This window comes from Erpetoichthys calabaricus, chromosome 6, assembly GCF_900747795.2.
Source record: "Erpetoichthys calabaricus chromosome 6, fErpCal1.3, whole genome shotgun sequence".
In the NCBI taxonomy this organism is placed as follows: domain Eukaryota; kingdom Metazoa; phylum Chordata; class Cladistia; order Polypteriformes; family Polypteridae; genus Erpetoichthys; species Erpetoichthys calabaricus.
Window position 1 is genome coordinate 25,404,419 of NC_041399.2, and position 20,530 is coordinate 25,424,948.

A 20,530-nucleotide genomic window follows, 5' to 3' on the forward strand; every position below is an offset into this window, starting at 1 on the left:
ACGTTGGTGGAACTGCCAGAAGCATCAAGCAGTTTAAGTTTTATTATGGATTGCTGTGCAACTATGGCGTTGACATAGGCCTGGACTAGACCTGTAACAGTGAGCAGCCTATGGCTGTAAAATTGTATTTTGTTACAGGAACATGATGCTGTTGCAACTGAGTCCGTCTGTAGTAGTTGGTATGTTCTAAAGGCCTACTTGATGACAGCTTTAACTATTCGTGACAACATCCTGGGGTATGTTGTCACATCTCAAGTGTCCTGGTTTAAATTAGTTTATTACATACTAAGTATCTCTGTTGATAATGTTTGTTATTTTGTATCTGTTTAATGGTAATTTACCTAATCAATGCAGGCCTTTGCTTGGCAATAACTTTATATTTGACCCATCCACAGCTGACTAAGTAAAACTTGAGACAACTTACCCCGTCTTCCCCTACTTATAAAACAAGGGTGACAATGTAGGCATCACCAGCATTACCTTTCCACCAATAAAACTGAACCTGTGGAGGCTAAACCACCCGCTCACTTCCTCACGATAATCCATGGCTCTGTCCCGGTGCAGACCTGCTTTATCCTGCTATTGCTACTGTTAGGTGACTGATGTTCTTCATTTAAAGAATATTCCAATACAACATATTCACAAATTTAAAATCCTGCTGCCAGAGTCCCGCTCAAACCATTGAAAAAACAATAATATTACCTCTCAGATGACCAGAACATGGCAGCTCCCTGTCCATTTTAGTGTTAACCTAACCTAAGCTAACATTTCACTATGTACTGTATATGAGAACAGTGTTCACATAAATACAATTTTAAGGGTTATTTTAACACAGGACATTTTACGGGACTCAGGATATCCAAGATTTGGGCCTGATGCCGTGTAAATAAAATAAAACAAATATATAAATATGCATTCCCAGCCCTTGAAACACAGGTCACTAAGGTCAAAGTTAAAAAGATCAGGAGCAAACACATGCCACAAATACATTTGTCATTAAGAATCCCCCTCCAAGTCACCCACCAAACAGAAATCCAGCAGAAAGCAAAGGGAAGGTAATGTGGTACATACTTGTCTCCTTTGCTCTTTGCAATGCCGATAAGCTTTTCAATCCCACCAGCGTCACGTAAGGCCTTGGCGTTTTCCATGTTTTTAGTTATGACTTCATGCAGAGCGCAGCAGATTGCGGTGACGGTGTCGTCCGACATGGCCTTGCTGGCTGTGTTGTTGCCGCTGTTACTGTTGTTTCCCCCTGGTAGACGGTGCACCAGATCTCGCATAGCGTACTTGCCTTTGGAGCAGTCAGGATAAGCAGCAGAGAGAGAGAGAAAGAGAGAAAGCAGACAAAAGGGCATGCTGTGGTTAACCGGTGTTATCATGCAGAGACTCACATAAGACATGCTGCAATATGCCACTAACTTGTAAAGAGCACATTACGGTTCACAGCAGGTAAAGAAGAGAAAGAAGCTGGAAGGCACTCTGTTGCTCTGTTTGTGAAAAACACATCATTGCCATAACACTTGTCTGTCATCATGTGGGAGACAGGAGCATTTTTTTCTTTACGAGATGCATTGGTTTAGAAAAGAAACAAATCCAAACATCTTTTACCAATAGACAAATGGATGACTCGCTCTATATATCATCATTCAACCATTTTGCACAGTCCAATTTTTTGCAGGTGTATGAGATGGTATATTGGCATGTGGGACACATCTATTTTGGATTATTCGGAGCATTTCTAAACATTTTGTACTCTCTAAAGTAAATTTCTGACTTTTTGATGCTGCATTTCATACAACCTTCTAGGATGCCTTCCTATTGAAGCATTGTCAGTATCCATGCCTCTTTAAAGGACGCCATCTCATTTAAGGGGTTGGCATTAACTGCACGTCTAAACTTAACTTAAAACAATAATAGAAAGACTTCTTTTTGTACAGTAAAAACAATAAAAAATGCATTTCTTTAAAGCGTTTCAGGTATCCAATGCAGGACTTTTGACAAACAATTCTTTGCTTGACTGGTAATGAATGTTCTCCCAGTTTAATGACTCTCATTTTGCTCTAGGGTTATGGTGTCTAGTTTTGTTTTTCAGTTTTTGCTACTCTTCATAGAAGGATGTTATGGAGGTGATTTGGGAAGCGTTTCCCTTTGAAATAAACGTGTGCTGTGTTGCTGAAACTTGTGCCTGACGTCTGTCTGTGTTGGGTTTGGGCGGTTGCTGTGCCGCCCGCAGGCCACAATATCTTTTACTATAATAAATAGATAAAGTAATTAAATAACAAGCTTGAAACATTTTTGCTGATTGTCGCCAAAATTAGAAGCAAGGGAAATTTAATTAAAAATGTAATCACACATTGAAATGTACTCTCATATATTACTGCATTTCATAAGCATTATTAAATTAAGGCTCAAATAGAAGGTGCTGAAGTTGAATGCTGAGCTTCCATAAAGCCATTGTTGGAAGACTGTTCTTTTAATGTTAAATGTTCTCCAAAACAGAAAAAAAGTATTAAAAAATGTATTCAGTTTTTGATTATAAAATCGAGAGGTTTGTTGAATCATCTGAAGAAAGAGGAGGAAGGCAGGATCTCTGAAACAGTGCTACAGACTGATGTTCTTTATGACTTATATTTCAGCTGTTACAGAGATTATATATTAAATAGGAAACAAGTTAGCGTATTGCATTTCATATTACGTTCAGGCAGTCTTCTATTCTTGTAATTTATTTTGTGCTTAAATAAAAAAGAGAAAAGCTTTGTAACACTAATATTTTTTTAGTCTCTGAGGGCTTTTTCAGGCCTATGAGAGGTAACTGAACCTGTTAAAGTAATGCTTCACCCAAAAAATGATCTCTGTTTTCAATGTTACTTACCCCATGTAGTTTGTAGCGATGGCAGAGTAAATGTTTTGCTCTCATGTTTTCATGCAAATCCGTTAATCTTTGGTCAAGTGTCCTCTCTACAATTCAAAAACTCAGTGCCATGTGTTTGATTTTCTGTTTATGATATGCACTGATTTTTCAAAAACATATCTATTGAAAAATACTTTAGCATAACATACACGTGTTGTGAACATTGTGAGCGCACGAATGGATAACTGATGTGTGGATTACTGTATGTGACAAGACTAATCTGAGATTTTTGTTCTCTTCCCAAGAATATTTTTCAATTCTTTTGCCATTGGTCACCATTGGCTTACAGTATGTTAATTCATTAACTTTTTTATCTCTGTTCTCCATGAATATCAAATAAAAAATGTCTTGGTAATCACTACAAAACATACCACTTAAGTAGCATGTAAAAAATATCATTTCTAGGTGGAGTATTCCTTTATAGTCAGTTCACCAACTACTAGGTCCAGAAGTCTAGAACTGAGGGCTAAACCTTTAGAACCGTAAAACTGTCACATCCTTCTGATCTGCATGCATGTCTGGGAAATGGAGACAGATCACTGAGATGACCTCCAGGCCTACCTACCTACCTACCTACCTACCTACCTACCTACCTACCTACCTACCTACCTACCTATCTATCTATCTATCTATCTATCTATCTATCTATCTATCTATCTATCTATCTATCTATCTATCTATCTATCTATCTATCTATCTATCTATCTATCTATCTATCTATCTATCTATCCATCCATCCATCCATCCATCCACCCACCCACCCACCCACCCACCCATCATCTATCTATCTATCTATCTATCTATCTATCTATCTATCTATCTATCTATCTATCTATCTATCTATCTATCTATCTATCTATCTATCTATCTATCTATCTATCTATCTATCTATCTATCTATCTATCTATCTATCACCTATGTAGATACTTCCTACCGTACAACAAATGCAGTAATTAAGATTTTAAGACTTCCAAGCAAACATTGCCTACCAGAGGAACCAGAAACAATAGAATTGTTGGTGAGATATTTGCAAGTAACACAGCACAGTTACAACTCAAAGTACCTGGTAGGGAATGTGGCACACTTCTAAGAAGTGAGCCGTTGGAAAGAAGTTTGCATTAGTTAGGTGGTTGACAATAGGAGATCAAGAAAGGATGTGGAAAAAAGGCTCCTTTGGAAGGATATGTCTGCAAATTGGAGAAATTTTGTTTAATAACTTAGGGGAGAAATAGAGTATTATGGTGGAATGGAAGGACCAGCAGGTTACGGGTTTCATTATTGGGGTACCTCTTACAGTGGATGTTACGAAGTCTGCTGCTGGATTGTTGGAGGATGAGAAGAGTATTCTCTATTGATGAAGAAACTCCTCATATTGAATTCTTTATTTCAGAAGTCAGCCTCATTGCTACAGGGGTACCAGCAACTGTGAAACAGCTAGGGTTTTGAGTACTGGGGGTGGAAGAAGATACAGAGAATGTGACTGTGCAAATCAGTTGGCTTGTAATATAAAGAGGTTTTAAGTCATGTAAAGCTGAGGGACTGTTGTGAAAGGAAAGGTAGAGTTGTGCTAGACACTTTGTCAGTAAACCTGAGATGTGGGTAGAAACTACTAAACTTATTAATAAATTCCTGTAGATTGCTTCTAAAGAAGGGGGCAACACCAACAGAATTGTCAATATATCCTTTGTGCTAGGTTAGAATGGGAAAAAAACAACGCTATCCTGCTCAGCCAACAAAAACGCTTGCATAGCTAGGACCCATTCTAGCAGCCTTGCAATTCCACCGACAAAAGCTGCTATCACAAGAGAAGGCACTAAGGGTAAGATCTATCTATCTATCTATCTATCTATCTATCTATCTATCTATCTATCTATCTATCTATCTATCTATCTATCTATCTATCTATCTATCTACATGTCTGTCTGTCTATCTGTCCGTCTGTCCATCCGTCCACACTTGACATGACAACAGCTAGCCCAGAACACCCAAAGGATTCCCAAAAGACAAAAGAAGAACTGGAAGTAAATGTGGAGTTGAATTCTTGCCACCCACTCAGCTCTTGCTGGATTTTTTAGACCATCTCAGGCCCAATAACCACTCCGAATCTCGTATACACCGATCAGCCACAACATTAAAACTACTGACATATGAAGTGAATCATATCGATTATTTAATTACAGTGGCACCTACCAAAGGGTGGGATATATATGACAGCAAGTGAACAGTCAGTTCTTGAAGATGATGTGTGTGAAGCAGGAGAAATGGGCAAGCGTAAGGATTTCAGTGATTTTGACAAAGGACAAATTATGATGGCTAGACATCTGGGTCAAAACATCTCCAAAAAAGCTGGTGTTGTGGGGTGTTCCTGGTTTGCAGTGGTTTGAATCTGCGTAAAGTCATCACAGGATGGACATCTGCTAAAAGGGTCATTGGTGTCCAAGGCTCATTGATGCACATGGGGATCGAAGGATAGCCTGTCTTGTCTGATCCCGCAGAAGACCTACTGTGGCACAAATTACTTGAAAAACTTAATGCTGGCCATAAGAGAAAGGTATCAGAACACACAGAGCATCAGAGTGCCCATGCTGACCCCTGTCCACAGCTGAAAGCGCCTATAATGGGCAGGTGAGCGTTAGAACTGGACCATCCAGCAATGGAAAAAGGAGGCCTGGTCTGATGAATCACGTTTTATTTTTGGCCGAGCACATGTTTAACTGGGGAAGAGATGGTAGCAGGATGCACCAGAGGGAACAGGGCAAGCCGGCAAAGGTAGTGTGATGTTCTGGATAATGTTCTGCTGGGAAACCTTGGGTCCTGGCATTCATTTGGATGTTACTTTGACACGTACCACCTACTTAAAGTTGTTACAGACTACGTACGCCTCTTCATGGCCACGGTATTACCTGATGGCAGTGGCCTCTTTCAGCCCAGTAGTGTGTCCTGCCGTACTTCAACAGATAAAGAGTCCAAGCTGTTGAATTGGCCCCCAAATTCTCAAACCAACCGAGTGTCTGAGGGATGTGCTGGAAAAACAATTCTGATCTATGAAGGCCTCACCTCGCAACTTACAGGTGTTAAAGGATCTACTGCTGACGTGTTGGTGCCAGATACCAGAGGACACCACCAGAAGTGCAGACTTGTGGAGTCCATGCCTGGACAGGTCAGAGCTCTTTTAGCAGCATGAAGGGGGGTCTACACAATATCAGACAGGTGCTTTTAATGATGCGGCTGTATTTTTTCACATAGAACATAATAATATTAATAAAGCACTCTTTGTACTAATAATATATAATAGACATATTAGGATTTCTTTTTGTTAATTGTCCTTTACAGCCTTTTCAGTTGCATAAACATTGAATGCTCATTTTTGTCAACTATGATTCTAATTAAAAGTCAACACAGAATTGCAATGTTGTTGTTGCTCATAAACCCATCCTGGTAGGATCTCTTTAGCAAAGATTACAAAAGACATTGAAAGGATATGGGCAATGTATCATAAATTACCCTTCTGGGTCCATTAAGCACGCTCAACTTCACCTTGGAAAGCGATGCTACTGCAGCACAGTGATGAGCCAATGATAATGTGTGCTTCCCAGGATGGCACTAGATCACGACAGTCTAATTGCTTCAGTATTTTCTTTGTGGCACTAAAGGAGATGGTGCTTTCTTATGTTACAAGCAATAAGAATAAACTATAAATAATGAATACATTTTATGCGTAGCAAAAAGAAACTACATAATTTTGTCAAATCTTAGATGCCAGGCATCCTGCTAAGTCACTCTCTGTCAGTTAATAGCTCCGTCTGTGTAAATCAACAGGAGTTTTCTTTAGAGGTTGTTATCATTGCTTACTCGGTGGACGTTGTTGCACAAGGTGACTTCCAAGACTGGATTACAAATGCTTACTCATAATTTATATACTGTAAATAATTCCACTGCTATTTATGGGGTTAAGCATCCCAGAAGATTTATTTTTGTCAAACTCACAATAATAACCTGTTAGCTTTCTGCTTGGATATTGGACATTCGATTTGATGTTTTTTTGAAAGAAATAAATGGATATGACTGGCGAGCTTTGTTGGGCTGAATGGCCTGTTCAAGTTCAGATTGTTCTAATGTTCTAATCTGAGATTGGGACGGGGACAACAGAAAAGCAATCCTGGACTTGGCATAAACGCCTGAAGAATTTTCAGCTTGTTTAGAGCCCTTTGGCTCCCTGTGCCATACAAGGTCTCTGCTACTTGTTAACTCTGGCCGTGAGTTGGCCCTATGATCGACCAAACATACAATCTAAGATTTGGTGTTCAATTGTGCCAAATACCACAAAAGACCAATCCAACTCTCCACGACTCTGAAATGGTAGCAGCGGGTTCTGGCAATGGTTGTTTAATTTATTTTTCTGCAACAACAACAACCAACCTTCTTCTGATTGAGGTAAGTCTGCAAGAATTAGTTTGGCTTGATGAAAAGCATGCTGGTCTATTGTGCCCATACACAAGCAGTATGTTCATTTAATTTATATGCTTGAAAGCACAGTAAAATTCACTTTATAAACACAATGCCAATCATAATGAACAAAAATATGGAAAATACGAGCATTGGCCTTTGAACTATGTTAATGTCTACACATGATTATTCACTGACCACATTAAAAACAGTCTCTAATTAAAGATGGTTCACCATTAATAACATCTACTCGATTAGACCATATCTGCTAGAGCATGCAGCACGAGTTCTGGTCCAGGCTCTGGTCTCATCCTGCCTTGACTACTGTAACTCTACTGTCATGTGGCTCCACATGATTCAGCATGCAGATGTGCTCAACCAGCCGATATGAGGACTTGTCACTCCTGTTTTCAGATGCTACAATACACTACAACAGCTCCCTGTAGCAGCACACATTAAGTTCATATCCTCGATGCTTTCCTACAGAGAAGTTTATCAGTGTGTTTACGTGCACATTGTCATACATATGTGCTTGGGAGACAACTTCATGGCTCATATAAATGTAATTGCACTCCCAACCAGGGGTTGGCGTTGTTGCCTCTTCTGTGTTATAAAGTGGTGAGAGAGAGATAGCCAATTAGAGACAGGGGATGATTATGGGGCCAGAATTACTAGGCCATGGTGGGCAATTTACACAGGATATCAGGATACAGCCTGCTCTTTACAAAGGATGGCCTGGGATCTTTAATGACCACAGAGAGTCAGGATCTCGATTTTACATCTCATCTGAATGACAACACCATTTTTACAGCACAGTGTCCACAGGGTAAAAGCGCCCGAAAACTTCAAGCAGAAGCAACAAAGCTTGTCCTGTTTGGTCTCCCATCCAAGTACTGGCCATGCTTAGCTTCAGGTGGATCAACCGTTCTGAAGTGAGTGTGGGATGGCTGCTGGCTTAGATTGGACTCCAGTCCAGAAATTGGGAATATAGAAAGTAGTGCACAGTTCACTCTGTTTAATTTCTAATTAGAAGTTGAGGGAACTATAAATGAATACAAATTACAAAACATAACATTCTCAAATCTGCTTTCAATTTCAATGAGGGTTGTGGAGTGTGGAAGTCTAATCAATCTTGCATAGGGGCCAACCCAAACACAGGGTCTGCTCACATATAATCACAATTTGACAGGACACGAACATTTTTGAGATGCAGCAGAAAAACTGAAATACCCAGAGACAGACTTGAAGAGGACATGTATGCTCCAGGCAAATGTAAACCATGACAGGTCAGGTCAGGTTGGGGAGCATGAACCCACCACACGATGAAAAAGCTCGGGGTCCTGGTTAGCAACCCCTCAGGAAGACACACGGTCCAGTCCCACCCTCCAGAAATGACCCTCTATCTGCTGCAGCCAGGTGTTACGTGGGCGTCCCCTTGGCCTGGTCTGGCCACTCAGGTGCTCAACAATGAGGATCCTACAAGCTGGATCACCCTTGAGGAATTGTGCCACATGGCTGTAGTGCTGCAACTGACGCTCCCTCACAATGCAGGTAATGTGCCTCATTTGAGACTCCATGAGCAACCACTCATTCAACACAAGTCAAACCAGCGGTACCCAAGGATTCTTTGAAGAGACACAGTACCAAAGGAGTCCATCCTTCATCTCAGGTCACTGGATAGCGTCCATGTCTCGCAAAACAGGAAGCACCAGTACTCTAAAGACTTGGACCTTCGTCCTTTTTCAAAGATATTGGGAGCGCCACACACCCCTTTCCAGCGAAGAATCACCAGAGACATGAATGTCACTGTTGAGGTAAGTAAACTTCTTGACAAGGCTGATGCTCTCTCCACAGACGGACACACTACTGATGCTGTGCCCAAGAGGGCATTGAAGACCTGGATTTTGTTTTTTATCCAGATCACTGAAAAGTCCAGACACTCAGACTCCCCGCTCAGTCTCTCAAGAGCCCTGATCAGAGCCTCCATTTACTCCGCAAAGATCACAGCATCGTCGGCAAAGTCAACAACAGTGATGACCCAGAGCCCCTGGACCACATGACCTTGTCCAACACCCAGTCCATGCAAGCATCAAACAGAATAGAAGCAACAACATACCCCTGATGAATCCCAAAATCAACTGTGAAAAACATAGAGGTTCAGCCCCTACTCTGCACAGCACTCACAGTACCAGTGTATAGGCCGGCCATGACATCCAGCAACCTTGAGGGGATTTCAAAAAGTCTCAGAATGTTCCATATTGCAGCTCGATCAACTGAGTTGAATGCTTTATGAAAATCGACAAAGGCTGCAAAGATACTCTGCCAATATTCGCGTATGCGCTGCATGAAAACCCTCAGTGCCAGGATGCGGTCGATGGTAGACTTCTTAGGTGTAAAACCAGACTGCTCCAGTCACTGGAAGGTGAGCAAGTGATCACGGATCTTATTGAGGACGACCCTACCAAGGACCTTACCCGGTACAAAGAGCAGTGTTTCCCCCCTGTAGTTGCCACAATCCAGGTGATCACCCTTCCCTTTCCCTTCCCGTTTTCCAGTCAGCTGGGATGACGCCAGCCTCCCACATGGAAGCAAAGATTGTTTGCAATGCCAGGAGGACAGTCTTACCACCAGCCTGGAGAAGTTCACCCTGGATACCACAGACCCATGCAGCCTTTCCTTCCCTCAGCTGGTTCACCAACTGTGCAATCTCAGCGAGATTGGGTGGTTCACAGCTAATTGGAGGATCAGCCTCAAGAACCGTGGACCCAGAGATATCCAACGTTCTAGCACAAGGATTTCAAATCAATATGTTGGATTCATGAGACAGCAGCAATAACCACTGTGATGACCGAACAGAATTGTAGAGCGGCAATTGCACGAATCAGGAGCATCCACGGCACAAGGTTAAGGTATGGACTCACAAACTGGCATCTGGGTAAACACAGTTGCTAACTGTTTCTTCTTTTTCACATGCTTCCTAGATGACGAAGCCCCCCAAGACATCCCATCACTAAACAGTAAAAGCACCGGATGTTGCCGTTCATTTGTAAACCAGATTCTAGAGAGCATGGAGCTCCAAGAGACTGACAAAGGAAAGCCTTGGAGGAAGTATAAGCACAGGACGAGCACTGTCCACAATTCCCTTTACTTACTTGGACTCATTTATTTTCCCCTTTCAAACTTTGCCACATGAAATGGGGTAGCAGCTGATCCCCCAACCCTCCATCATCATACGTTTGTCATCTCCTTATTTCAGCAGCTAAACACAAAATTAGAGGAAGCAAAAGCACAAAACAAGTTTAGGTTTCCTTATGGGTTATGACAGGCCAATGTAGCTATTTAATAATCTCACTTAAGTTTAAGTTGTCACGTCCACTGTATCTGAAAACAGGAGAGTCTTAAGTCTTTGCCAAACATCAAAATCGTTGCTAGGAAATCATTTTGAATCTGAATGTCAAAGCTTCCTCAGGGTAAACATGAAAATAAATATTGATGGCCTATTGTCTTCACTTTAAATTAATAATCAGCTCCTTATTAAAGTCACACCACATAGCAAAAGTCACATTTTCAAACCACTAACAGGAAAAAGTGACTTAAAGGATAAGAATCTAATTGAAAAAAAACCTCCACCTTTAGAGAGTTGTTGGATCAAAATAAAAATCTATAGGTGCTGAGTATTGTGAAGAAAGAAGCCTTGGCTTTCAAAATTAACTTTCTGAGTGTTTTGTAGTTTTTGAAAAGGCCTTTGACAGTGCCGGCTGGGTGAAACGATGGCTATCCTAAAGAAAACAGAGATGACTGGGGGATAAATGACTGATTACCAAGCCATAGAGGAATCACAAAGCTGTGATAGCAGTGGCAGAAAGGGAGGTCCTGGAGTATCGGGTGGTAGGAAGAGACGCTTTGTCACTGTTTTCAGGAGCTTCTACATGGAAATAATGAATAAAGCAATCGAAAGGATAAAGGAAGGAGTCGAGGTCAGGGAAACACTGAAAATCAAGCTAAACTAAATATAAAGCTGAAGGAAAGTTTGGCGGATGTGATGGAGAGCCATGGAACGAAAATTAAATCAGAACCATAAGCATAGGGAATGAGAGGGAAACGGACAGCTGATCCTGCCTACCTAACTCAGTGACAACCATTGACCAGCGTGGAATGATAACTGGAGACGTCAGGAGAGCTTAGATTCATTAGAATACACCCAGCTTCATTTTATTTTCAAATTTTAGAATTTAATTGCTGTAATTATATGTTTCTACATTGCTTAGAAGACGCTTTTAACCAAAACCGACTTACGGAAGGGGTTAACATAATTCAAGCAACATTAGACTGCTTGGGGACAAGTGTAATAGGACAAGGGTACAAAACTGATCATCACATGCGAACAGCTCAGAACAAAATACAAGTGAGTTTTAAGTCCCAGATTTACAAGGTAAACAGAAATTCACCAAACGAGAGAATCTTCAAACACTTCTTGAACACAAATGGAGGTGGGCAGCTTGTTTCACCAGCCAGGAGCTACACATAAAAAGAGTCTGGACTGAGATTTGATGCCATGCTGAGTTGGCACCTCCAGATGCCATTCATCAGCAGCTCTGAGTGGTGTAGATGCCACATGGGCTGGATGGGCATCCCAGCCAGGAGAGGGAGCAGACCCGGAAGGAAATACCGGAAAGGATGGACTGACAGCCCATTATAAAGAAAAGATATTGCTGGGGGCTTTTTATTCCCCCAGCATGTTAGATGGCAGCAGCCCTGGTTATCAGTGCCCAGCAGGAAGTCAGCAGGGCATGTCGGGAAATGCAGTCTGGCAGGGTAGCCCTGCTGGGGTCACAGGGTACCACAAGAGGGAGCTGCAGGGAGACAAGCACCCTACTGTGATGGACTTCCGTGTGACCCGGAAGTACTTCGGTTGGGCAATCACCCTGGCCCCCGGAACTACTCCTGGGTCTGTAATAAAAGGGACCGCACTCCCTTATCCAGAGGAGTTGGAGCTGGGAGGTAGAGTGGCAACACTTGACTGGAGGAGGAGAAGAAAGAGGGCCGTGTAGTGGTGAGAACTGTGGAAAGGAAAACCTGTATTATTTTGTGCTTTTGTTACTATTAGAAGATCAAAGGTGAATAAATCAACCTTTATTTTGGACCCGGGACTGTGCTTGGGAGTTTGTGTTGGGGTTTGGGTTTGCTGATGCCCAGGTTTCCATCACAGTGGTCAAAAAGGAGCAAAGGACCTCACAAGTGCAAACACACTGAACACTTTGTAGGCAAGCATCAAGGATGTGAATTTAATATGTGCCGCTACAGGAAACCAGTGTAATGATCTAAAAAGAGGAGTGACATTTGTCTGCCTGTCGGCTGTTTTTGTGTCTTTGTTAGTTGTTTTATTACGTGAAACTGATTTGTGGAGATTTCTAACCATATTTGTTTGTTTTTAGAAGACCTGGGGCCTCATGTATAAACGGTGCGTACGCACAGAAATGTTGCGTACGAACGTTTCCACGCTCAAATTGCAATGTATAAAACCTAAACTTGGTGTAAAGCCACGCACATTTCCACGGTACCTCATACCTTGGCGTAAGCAATTTCTCCTCTCGGTTTGCAGACTGGCAGCACCCAGCGTCAAAGCAGTGCTACTGTTCCTGTGTGGTCACCCTTTCTTTGTTAGATCCACATTCCTGACGCAGCTTTATAAATACACTGAAATTAACTGCATATTGTTTATTAGTGTAATGCATCTGATTGTAATTAACCTGTAGCAATATAATGGTCCAGGGAATAGCCATAGTATGCCAAATACCATAACTGCTTTAGCGATAGAATAATTAAAATGATGAACTCATTTTAAAATAACAGTCTCGATCCACTGGACTAAATCCCTTCGTGATTTCAAATATTTCACCTCTTAATCTTCTTTTGTTTAAACTGTAAAGGCTCAGCTCTTTTAATCTTTCCTCATAATTCATCCCCTGTAGCCCTGGAATCAGCGTAGTCGCTCTTCTCTGGACCCTTTCTAGTGCTGTTATGTTCTTTTTGTAGCCTGGAGACCCAAACTGCACACAGGACTCCAGATGAGGCCTCACTTGTGTATTATAAAGGCTGAGCAGAACCTCCTGTGACTTGTACTTCACACATCAGTGCGCTATATAACCTTACATTCTGTTAGCCTTCTTAATGGCTTCTGAACACTGTCGGGAAGTCGATAGCTTAGAGTTCACTATGACTACTAAATCCTTCTCATAAGGTGTACTCTCGATTTTCCGACCGCCCATTGTGTATTCAAACCTAATATTTGTACTTCCAATGTGTAATACTTTACATTTACTGACATTAAATTTCATCTGCCACAAATCTGTCCAAGCCTGTATGTTATCCAAGTCCTTCTGTAATGATGTAATGGATTCCAAATGATCTACTAATCCACCTATCTTGGTATCATCTGCAAACTTACCAGCTTGTTACTTACAGTATATTCCTATCTAAATCATTTATGTATATTAAAAATAGCAGCAGCCCTAGCACTGACCCCTGTGGAACACCACTCTTAACATCGGCCAGTTCTGATGAGGTTCCTCGCACCATCACCCTCTGCTTCCTGTGTGTGAGCCAATTCTGCACCCATCTAAAAACACAACCCTGAACTCCCACTTCTTTTAATTTGATGCCCAACCTGTCATGTGGCACTTTATCAAATGCTTTCTGAAAGTCCAGATAAATAATATCATCTGCTCTACTTTGATCGTATCCTTTTGTTGCCTCCTCATAGAATTCCAGCATGTTAGTAAAACACGACCTCCCTCTTCTGAACCCACGCTGACTGTTCAGAATAACTCCTGTCCTTGCCAGGTGTTGCTCAATCTTATCCTTAATCATTCCTTCCATTAATGTTCCTGTGATCAGGAAAAATTTTCAGAATGTTTATTTTTTATTTTGTTTCATTCACTTCTTTTATTTCATACAATAAAGGAGATGTGTCAGGCGACCTCAGCTGATGCATTTATGACTAAGAAGAGGTTTCGGCAGTTTTGGCATCCCTCAGCTGGGTAAATTCAAAAATCTTTTACAATAGTTTACAACTCAAGAATGCCAAATACTAGGTTTCATTTCACTCTTCTGAGCTCCTTTTTGTCTTTGACTTAGATTTTTGATTTGCTCCGTACCGTATTTGCTTGTGTTTCTTTTTGATCTTCTGGTTTCGACCTGGCCTGGCCCTAGCTATGATTTTGGCCTTGTGTTATTATTTCCCAGTCTATTCTTGTTTCTTTCAATTAGTCCTGGAGGCACTGTCTTGTACAATATGGTGGGATCATGAGTGACCTCAAGATGAGAAATGCGGTGACAGAAATAACACGTCTCTGTGAAGATCTGATGGCTTTGAAGGAGCAATTGAAAGGATTTCATGGCCGCCCTTCAGCATGCTCTTAATGAAAACACAGTCTTAAAACAAACTGTAAATACAGTAACTTGATTTCAGACGCCAGTGTTGCTGAACTGCATATTCCTCCTCCTGAGTGCTTCTCTGATGTTTTAAAAAGATGTGTGGTTTTGTCAGTCAGTGTGAGCTTGTCTCCAATCTACAGCCTCGCACTTAATCTAATGATAAGACTAAAGTAGCGTTTATAATTTCATTATTCAGTGATAAGAAAATTGAAAAGCCCTCAGCTCTCTATGTAAATAACTTTGTGAAAACAAACAAAAATGGCCAGAACCCTCCCTAAATCAGTTTCACATTATAAAAAAGCTATCAGAAACACAAAACCAATGTATAGAAACATGTAAGTAATTCAGTGATAAATGAGCCGTGTTTAGAAATATCTGAGCCAATTCTACTGACCATTCTATGAAAAAGAAGTCGTTACTAACATTCAGCGAAAATAGCAGCGAGATATCAAAAGCACAGAAATCCTCTCACAACTAATACAATTCTAAATAATTATTTAATTAGCACAACAATAATTAGAGTTTCTAGAACTATTCATTAATTTAATTAAACAAATTAAGACTCAGTTTAATTAAGCAAACAATGGTGTACCAAGGGCTTACTGTAGAAAAAAAACGTATTCAGAAATTAAATACTTAATTAAATCAAGATTAAATCTGAGGATTATAGCAAAGGAAAATAAGAAACAATAATATCATACACAGAAAAAAATAAAGAATATAAAGATTGAACCAACTGACACAGTAGCAAAACACAAAAAAGACATCTTAAAAAACAAATCCAAAAAGCAAAATATTACAGATAAATGGGCCATAAGCCAAAGAAAGGTCTCATGGGAGCCAAGCACTCTAAACTTTACACGGAGAGAGGACCAAAGACAAAGACTCAAATGGTTTGTGGCAAACGAGAATCCTGAATGGTCCTCTCAGGTGACTGCAGTCCAGACGACTGCACCTTCCTAGAGTCTTTATACTTGGGATTTTTTCAAACATTTTGTGTGTCTTTTCGTAAATGAATTCTGGCTTAGTTATATGTTTTATTTTCTGGGATTCTCATTCTGAAGTCAGAATTAAGGTTTAAGGTTTTTTGAGGAATTTATAATTTATTAGGGTTTTGCTGTGACGCTATTTTGTTTTTCCTTTGGGTGCTGTCATTTTGTAGACTCTGCTTTCATGATGTGTATTCTGGTGGTCAGGGATGGGGCTTTTTGGGTCACGATATCGAGGGATATATTAGTGAGGGGTTAAAAGGTCATCTCAGCAGCTACTTTGCATTTGAGTTTGCAGATAACAAACATATTTTCTTTGTGGCTGCTTAAGACCTTTATATTTGATTTCCCGTTACCAGAAACTCTACTGTTGTCCCTGACTTTGATTTTCATCTTGTTTTGACTTTGTTAATAGATCGCTTTGACTCTTGGTTTTAATGTTGGATAGTTTCTGGTCATGAAACATAAAAATATACTGTTAATCTGTCCGAGAGAGTAAATTAATTGTGCACCTCCTGGCTTAAACCTTAATTTAAAATAAGTGACTAAGTAAAGGCCATACCACATTAGACAACTTTTGTATCTATTTTCAGTTTAGCCTTCATTTACATAATCTTAGCAATTTAGAGGCAGTAGGCAGCATGCTCCGAAGCCCGCCAATCACCGAGTCTACCATACTCAGCGACTCACTTTAACCAGTGCACAAATCACAAAATCAAACAAGCACGACTTTGTCTTTCGTCGAAGAGGTGCATGAGAGTTTAAGAACCAATGAAGTACAATATATACAGTGCAGTGACGAGGAATAAGGAACGTGGGGTACTGGACCCCACAAACAGATGTACCACAGCAGAATTGAACAATGTAAAATAGGGACAAAGAGTGTGGCTGAGTTCGGTGTACATGTTAACCCTTTGTACATCGCCGACTCCCTCTGCAGCATACCATTGGCTGTCAGAAAAAAGGGGCAAACCCGATTATGCTAGAGGGTCAGCACTGCAACACAGCTAGCAATTCTCACTCATTTAAGTTGACATGGTCCAGTGACGAGATCAGCAGTCTGCAGTCTGACATGCCTCATGAGTTAAAGTCACATAATCTGACATTGGATTAAGAGGAAATGAAGCGGGGAAACAAAAAGTACTCCAACAAAAGTGTTAAATTATGGGCTTGTTTCCCAGAAATATTTATGTGATTATAATGGTTATTTGTAGTTTTATACATTTTTAACATTATTTTATTTATATTATCATTTTGTGGGCCTTGCCATTGTTGCCAGTAATGACCATCTGTTGCTACCACCGGAAGTTGTTTTTTTCTATGCTGTGGTAGTAGATAGGATGGTGGCACAGACATCCTGGCATCCATGATCATGGATTGAAAATAAACTCTTTCTTTGTGTTGGTTTGTGCTGTTTAAGGCTTAATGGGATATTTCAACTTGGCTAGACATTCTGACTTTGATTTGCTGGTTTCCTTTTAGAAGTTGTCGCTTGGTTAGAACTACATCTTCTGGCTCTTCACCCCAGCTTGTTTTTTGACTTTCATTTTTATTTCTCCTGAAAGTCCAGACTCCATTCTAAACTTCTGCTGCATCATGCCATAGAGAAAAGTAAGGCACACATGTAATCCAGACGTCAAGAAACTAACTGCTAATCCCAAGCATTCAAACTTGGGACGAGAGCACATAAAATGAACGCTGAAAAAACGACAAATGAGTTGCAAGACATTTTCTATATTCGAAAAGTATTCTTGATCTTGCAACTTATTTATATAATGAGAAAAACTAAAACTAACCGTTGATATGGAATTTGTATAAATCAAATCCCTAAAAACACAACATCTGTTTTACCTTCAGGGAGGACTATCAGACGTGTAAAAAGAAAAACATATATGTTGAAACAGTCAAGTAATTAGCAATCAAGGTCACACAGAACTTTTCTCTATCTTTAAAACAAAGAGTTTCAGAATCTGCTGAAATGTGTTCAATGTGAACTACTTTAATTTAAAAAATGTGTTCAGTGTGTCTCATTTGAGACATCTCAACACAAATTGAACTTTCCTGAGGGATTTCCTTGAAGATTAAACTGTACCAAATTTAAACAGAATGGGTGCTCTGGAAGCTGAGTTGTTTAATGCAGAAAGATAGACTAGATGACAACAGACGACACCTAAAAATGAATGAATGAGTGAATACGTACATTCATTATCCTTCTCATCATCTCAAAGCACTTATCTTGGTGAGGATCGCGGAGGCTTCAGGCCAAATAGTTCAGCCCAGACTTCCCTGTCTCCAGCTACAGATTTTAGCTCTTCCTGGGGAACCTCCCAGGTGTTTCCAAGCTAGCCGTGTCTTCCAGAGTATCCTGGGACTGCTACAGGGTTTCTGCTAGTGGGCCGTGTCCAGAGCAGAGCAGTTCCGGGGGAGTTATTTGGGGAGCACCTTTACAACTTTACATTCCCAAACCACCTCAACTGTGTTATAAATTGTGCCCTTTTTATTTTCTCATATACAAAGTATAGGGAAAGTATTGTAATCGTTCAAAGATTCGATGTTCGAGATTTTGATGAATCTCAACGTTTTAGACATCCCTGACTTTCTGTTATACAAAGTATAGGGAAAGTATTGGAATTCTCCAAAAATTCCATTTCGAGATTTTGAAGAATCTCGACGTTTTAGACCCCCCCACCCCGTGTCCGAAATTACCATTTTTGGAATTACGTCTGTGTGTCTGTCTCTTTGTGTGTGTGTGTATGTAAACACGATAACTTGAGCACACTTTCACTTAGGTCAACCAAATTTTGCATACAAGTATTAGGTACAAAACGTAGATTTCTATCAACTTTTGGACTAACCAGAAGTGGTACTTTACCTTTTTTTAATGCAGCTGCAGAGTCCGATTTATTCAACTTTACTTTTATAATAATTGTACAATATATTATTAAACTGATTTGATTTGTTGTTGATGGTTCTTTAATGTACATAATCTAAAAATATAATCATTGTCTTGCAGTTTGCTCCTCAAATATCCATCCCCATATCTGAGTATACGAGAAAGTCGAGGGGAGACCACTCCTGATTTTTTTTACGTGTTAATTTGGGCTACTTTTTCTCTAAATACCTTCTGTGTGTACCTTCTTGACAGTTACATATTTCCTCAACATAATTATTAATTATTCACAGTGCCACGACATTATTTTATTTTACAATCGTTCACCACCAAGTTATTATTGCCATTAGGAGCACACAGCTCCCAGTTGCCATGAAAGTTCTCTAACATGACACCGCGACTTGTATTATCAACACGACCCTTTAAATCCTGCACCAAGATTCATTCAGTATCTGTGATTAGGATAAAGACTCCATCAAACAAAACAGTATTCTTTTTCTACTTTCTGGCTTCCAATTGCATCGTTTCTCTCATTGACTTTGAGTTCTGGTTTACGATTAAGCTTTGGTGTATAAAGTTATTCTTTATGGTTTCGACTCATTTCTGGTTTGACAAACATTTCATCTCCTGGTCCTCTTCTCACTTTTTTAATCTGAAGGACCAGTGATTCTACTCTGTTGCTCCCCTGAATTGCTGAGCTTCTCGCTTCTATATCACAGAGTGTCAGCCCAGCAGCCCTGTGAAGAAGCTTCATTTCTGCCACTTGTAGTTGTGATCTCACTCCTTCAGTCATTACCCATAGCTCATGTCCATAGGCAAGGACAGGAATGTAGATCAACTGGTAAACTGAGAAGTTTTTCTGTAGACTCAGCTCCTGCTTCATCACCATAGACCAGCACAGTGCCCACAGTACAGCTGCCACTACTCTAATCCATTCATGTTCACCTCTTCCATCACTCATTGACAAGATCCTGACACACTTGAACTCCTCCACTAAGGGCAGTTGTCCCCCCGTTACCTGCAGAGAACAATCCACTCTAATCCAAGGGAGAAGCCTGACCTCAGACTTGTAGGGGCTGATCCTCATCCCTGCCACTGAATCACTCAAGATCACACCAAAGGTCACAGTCAGATGAAGCAAAGAGGAAAACGTCACCTACATAAAACAATGCTTCTCCAAGAGTCCCCAATACTCAGCTGCACCTTGATAATCTGTCCATGAAAACCTCAGACAGGAGCGGTGAGATGACACAGCCTGACACCAGCAGTGAACGTATACAACGTCATGCCAGGTATTCGGACACAGCTCTCACTGCATTCCTATAGAACTCAAGAGCGCCCCTGTCAGGCCATATTCCTGCAGCACTTCCCACGGTCATCTGTCCATTTCCTAAAAAATCTATTCTCATGTTTATTTTTTTGTAGCATGAGGAACTCTTTGCAGGTCACGCTCACCCACACTGTGCCAGATTATCACCACTAGTCTCTTTGCCCCATGCGTTTCAGAGATTTTGAATGCAAACCAAGCAGACATGGTGTTAGACTTTGGCAGCGCCACACAGAAGTCTAAACTCCACACCAGACTAGGACCTTGAATCAGATCCCTGGAACTGTAAGGCAGCCACAGTAACAGCTTTACTGTTATAATAATTATTAAGAAAAATAAACAAAAAAGAAGTATTTTTTCCCCTGTTCAGGGAAGAGTTGAGCAAATTCCTAGTGTTACCCACTTGGCCCAGTTGATTGGGTATTCATTTGCCTGAATGAGCTAAAATGTCTATGGGATGCAGGGCTTCACATTTTGTGTCACATGAATAATTCATTTTCCATAAACCTCCTTTTGTAGGAACAGCTGTT

General features: G+C 40.6%; 1 protein-coding gene across 1 annotated transcript in view; it reads right to left on the minus strand.

Annotated features, from left to right (window-relative positions):
* Positions 1 to 20,530, minus strand: part of ctnnd2a (catenin (cadherin-associated protein), delta 2a) — a 1,670,075-nt gene that overhangs the window by 105,505 nt on the left and 1,544,040 nt on the right. Inside the window, exon 19 of the mRNA XM_051929317.1 lies at positions 1,072 to 1,291. Within this exon, the coding sequence (XP_051785277.1) occupies positions 1,072 to 1,291 (220 nt within the window). The remainder of the gene's footprint in view (positions 1 to 1,071; positions 1,292 to 20,530) is intronic.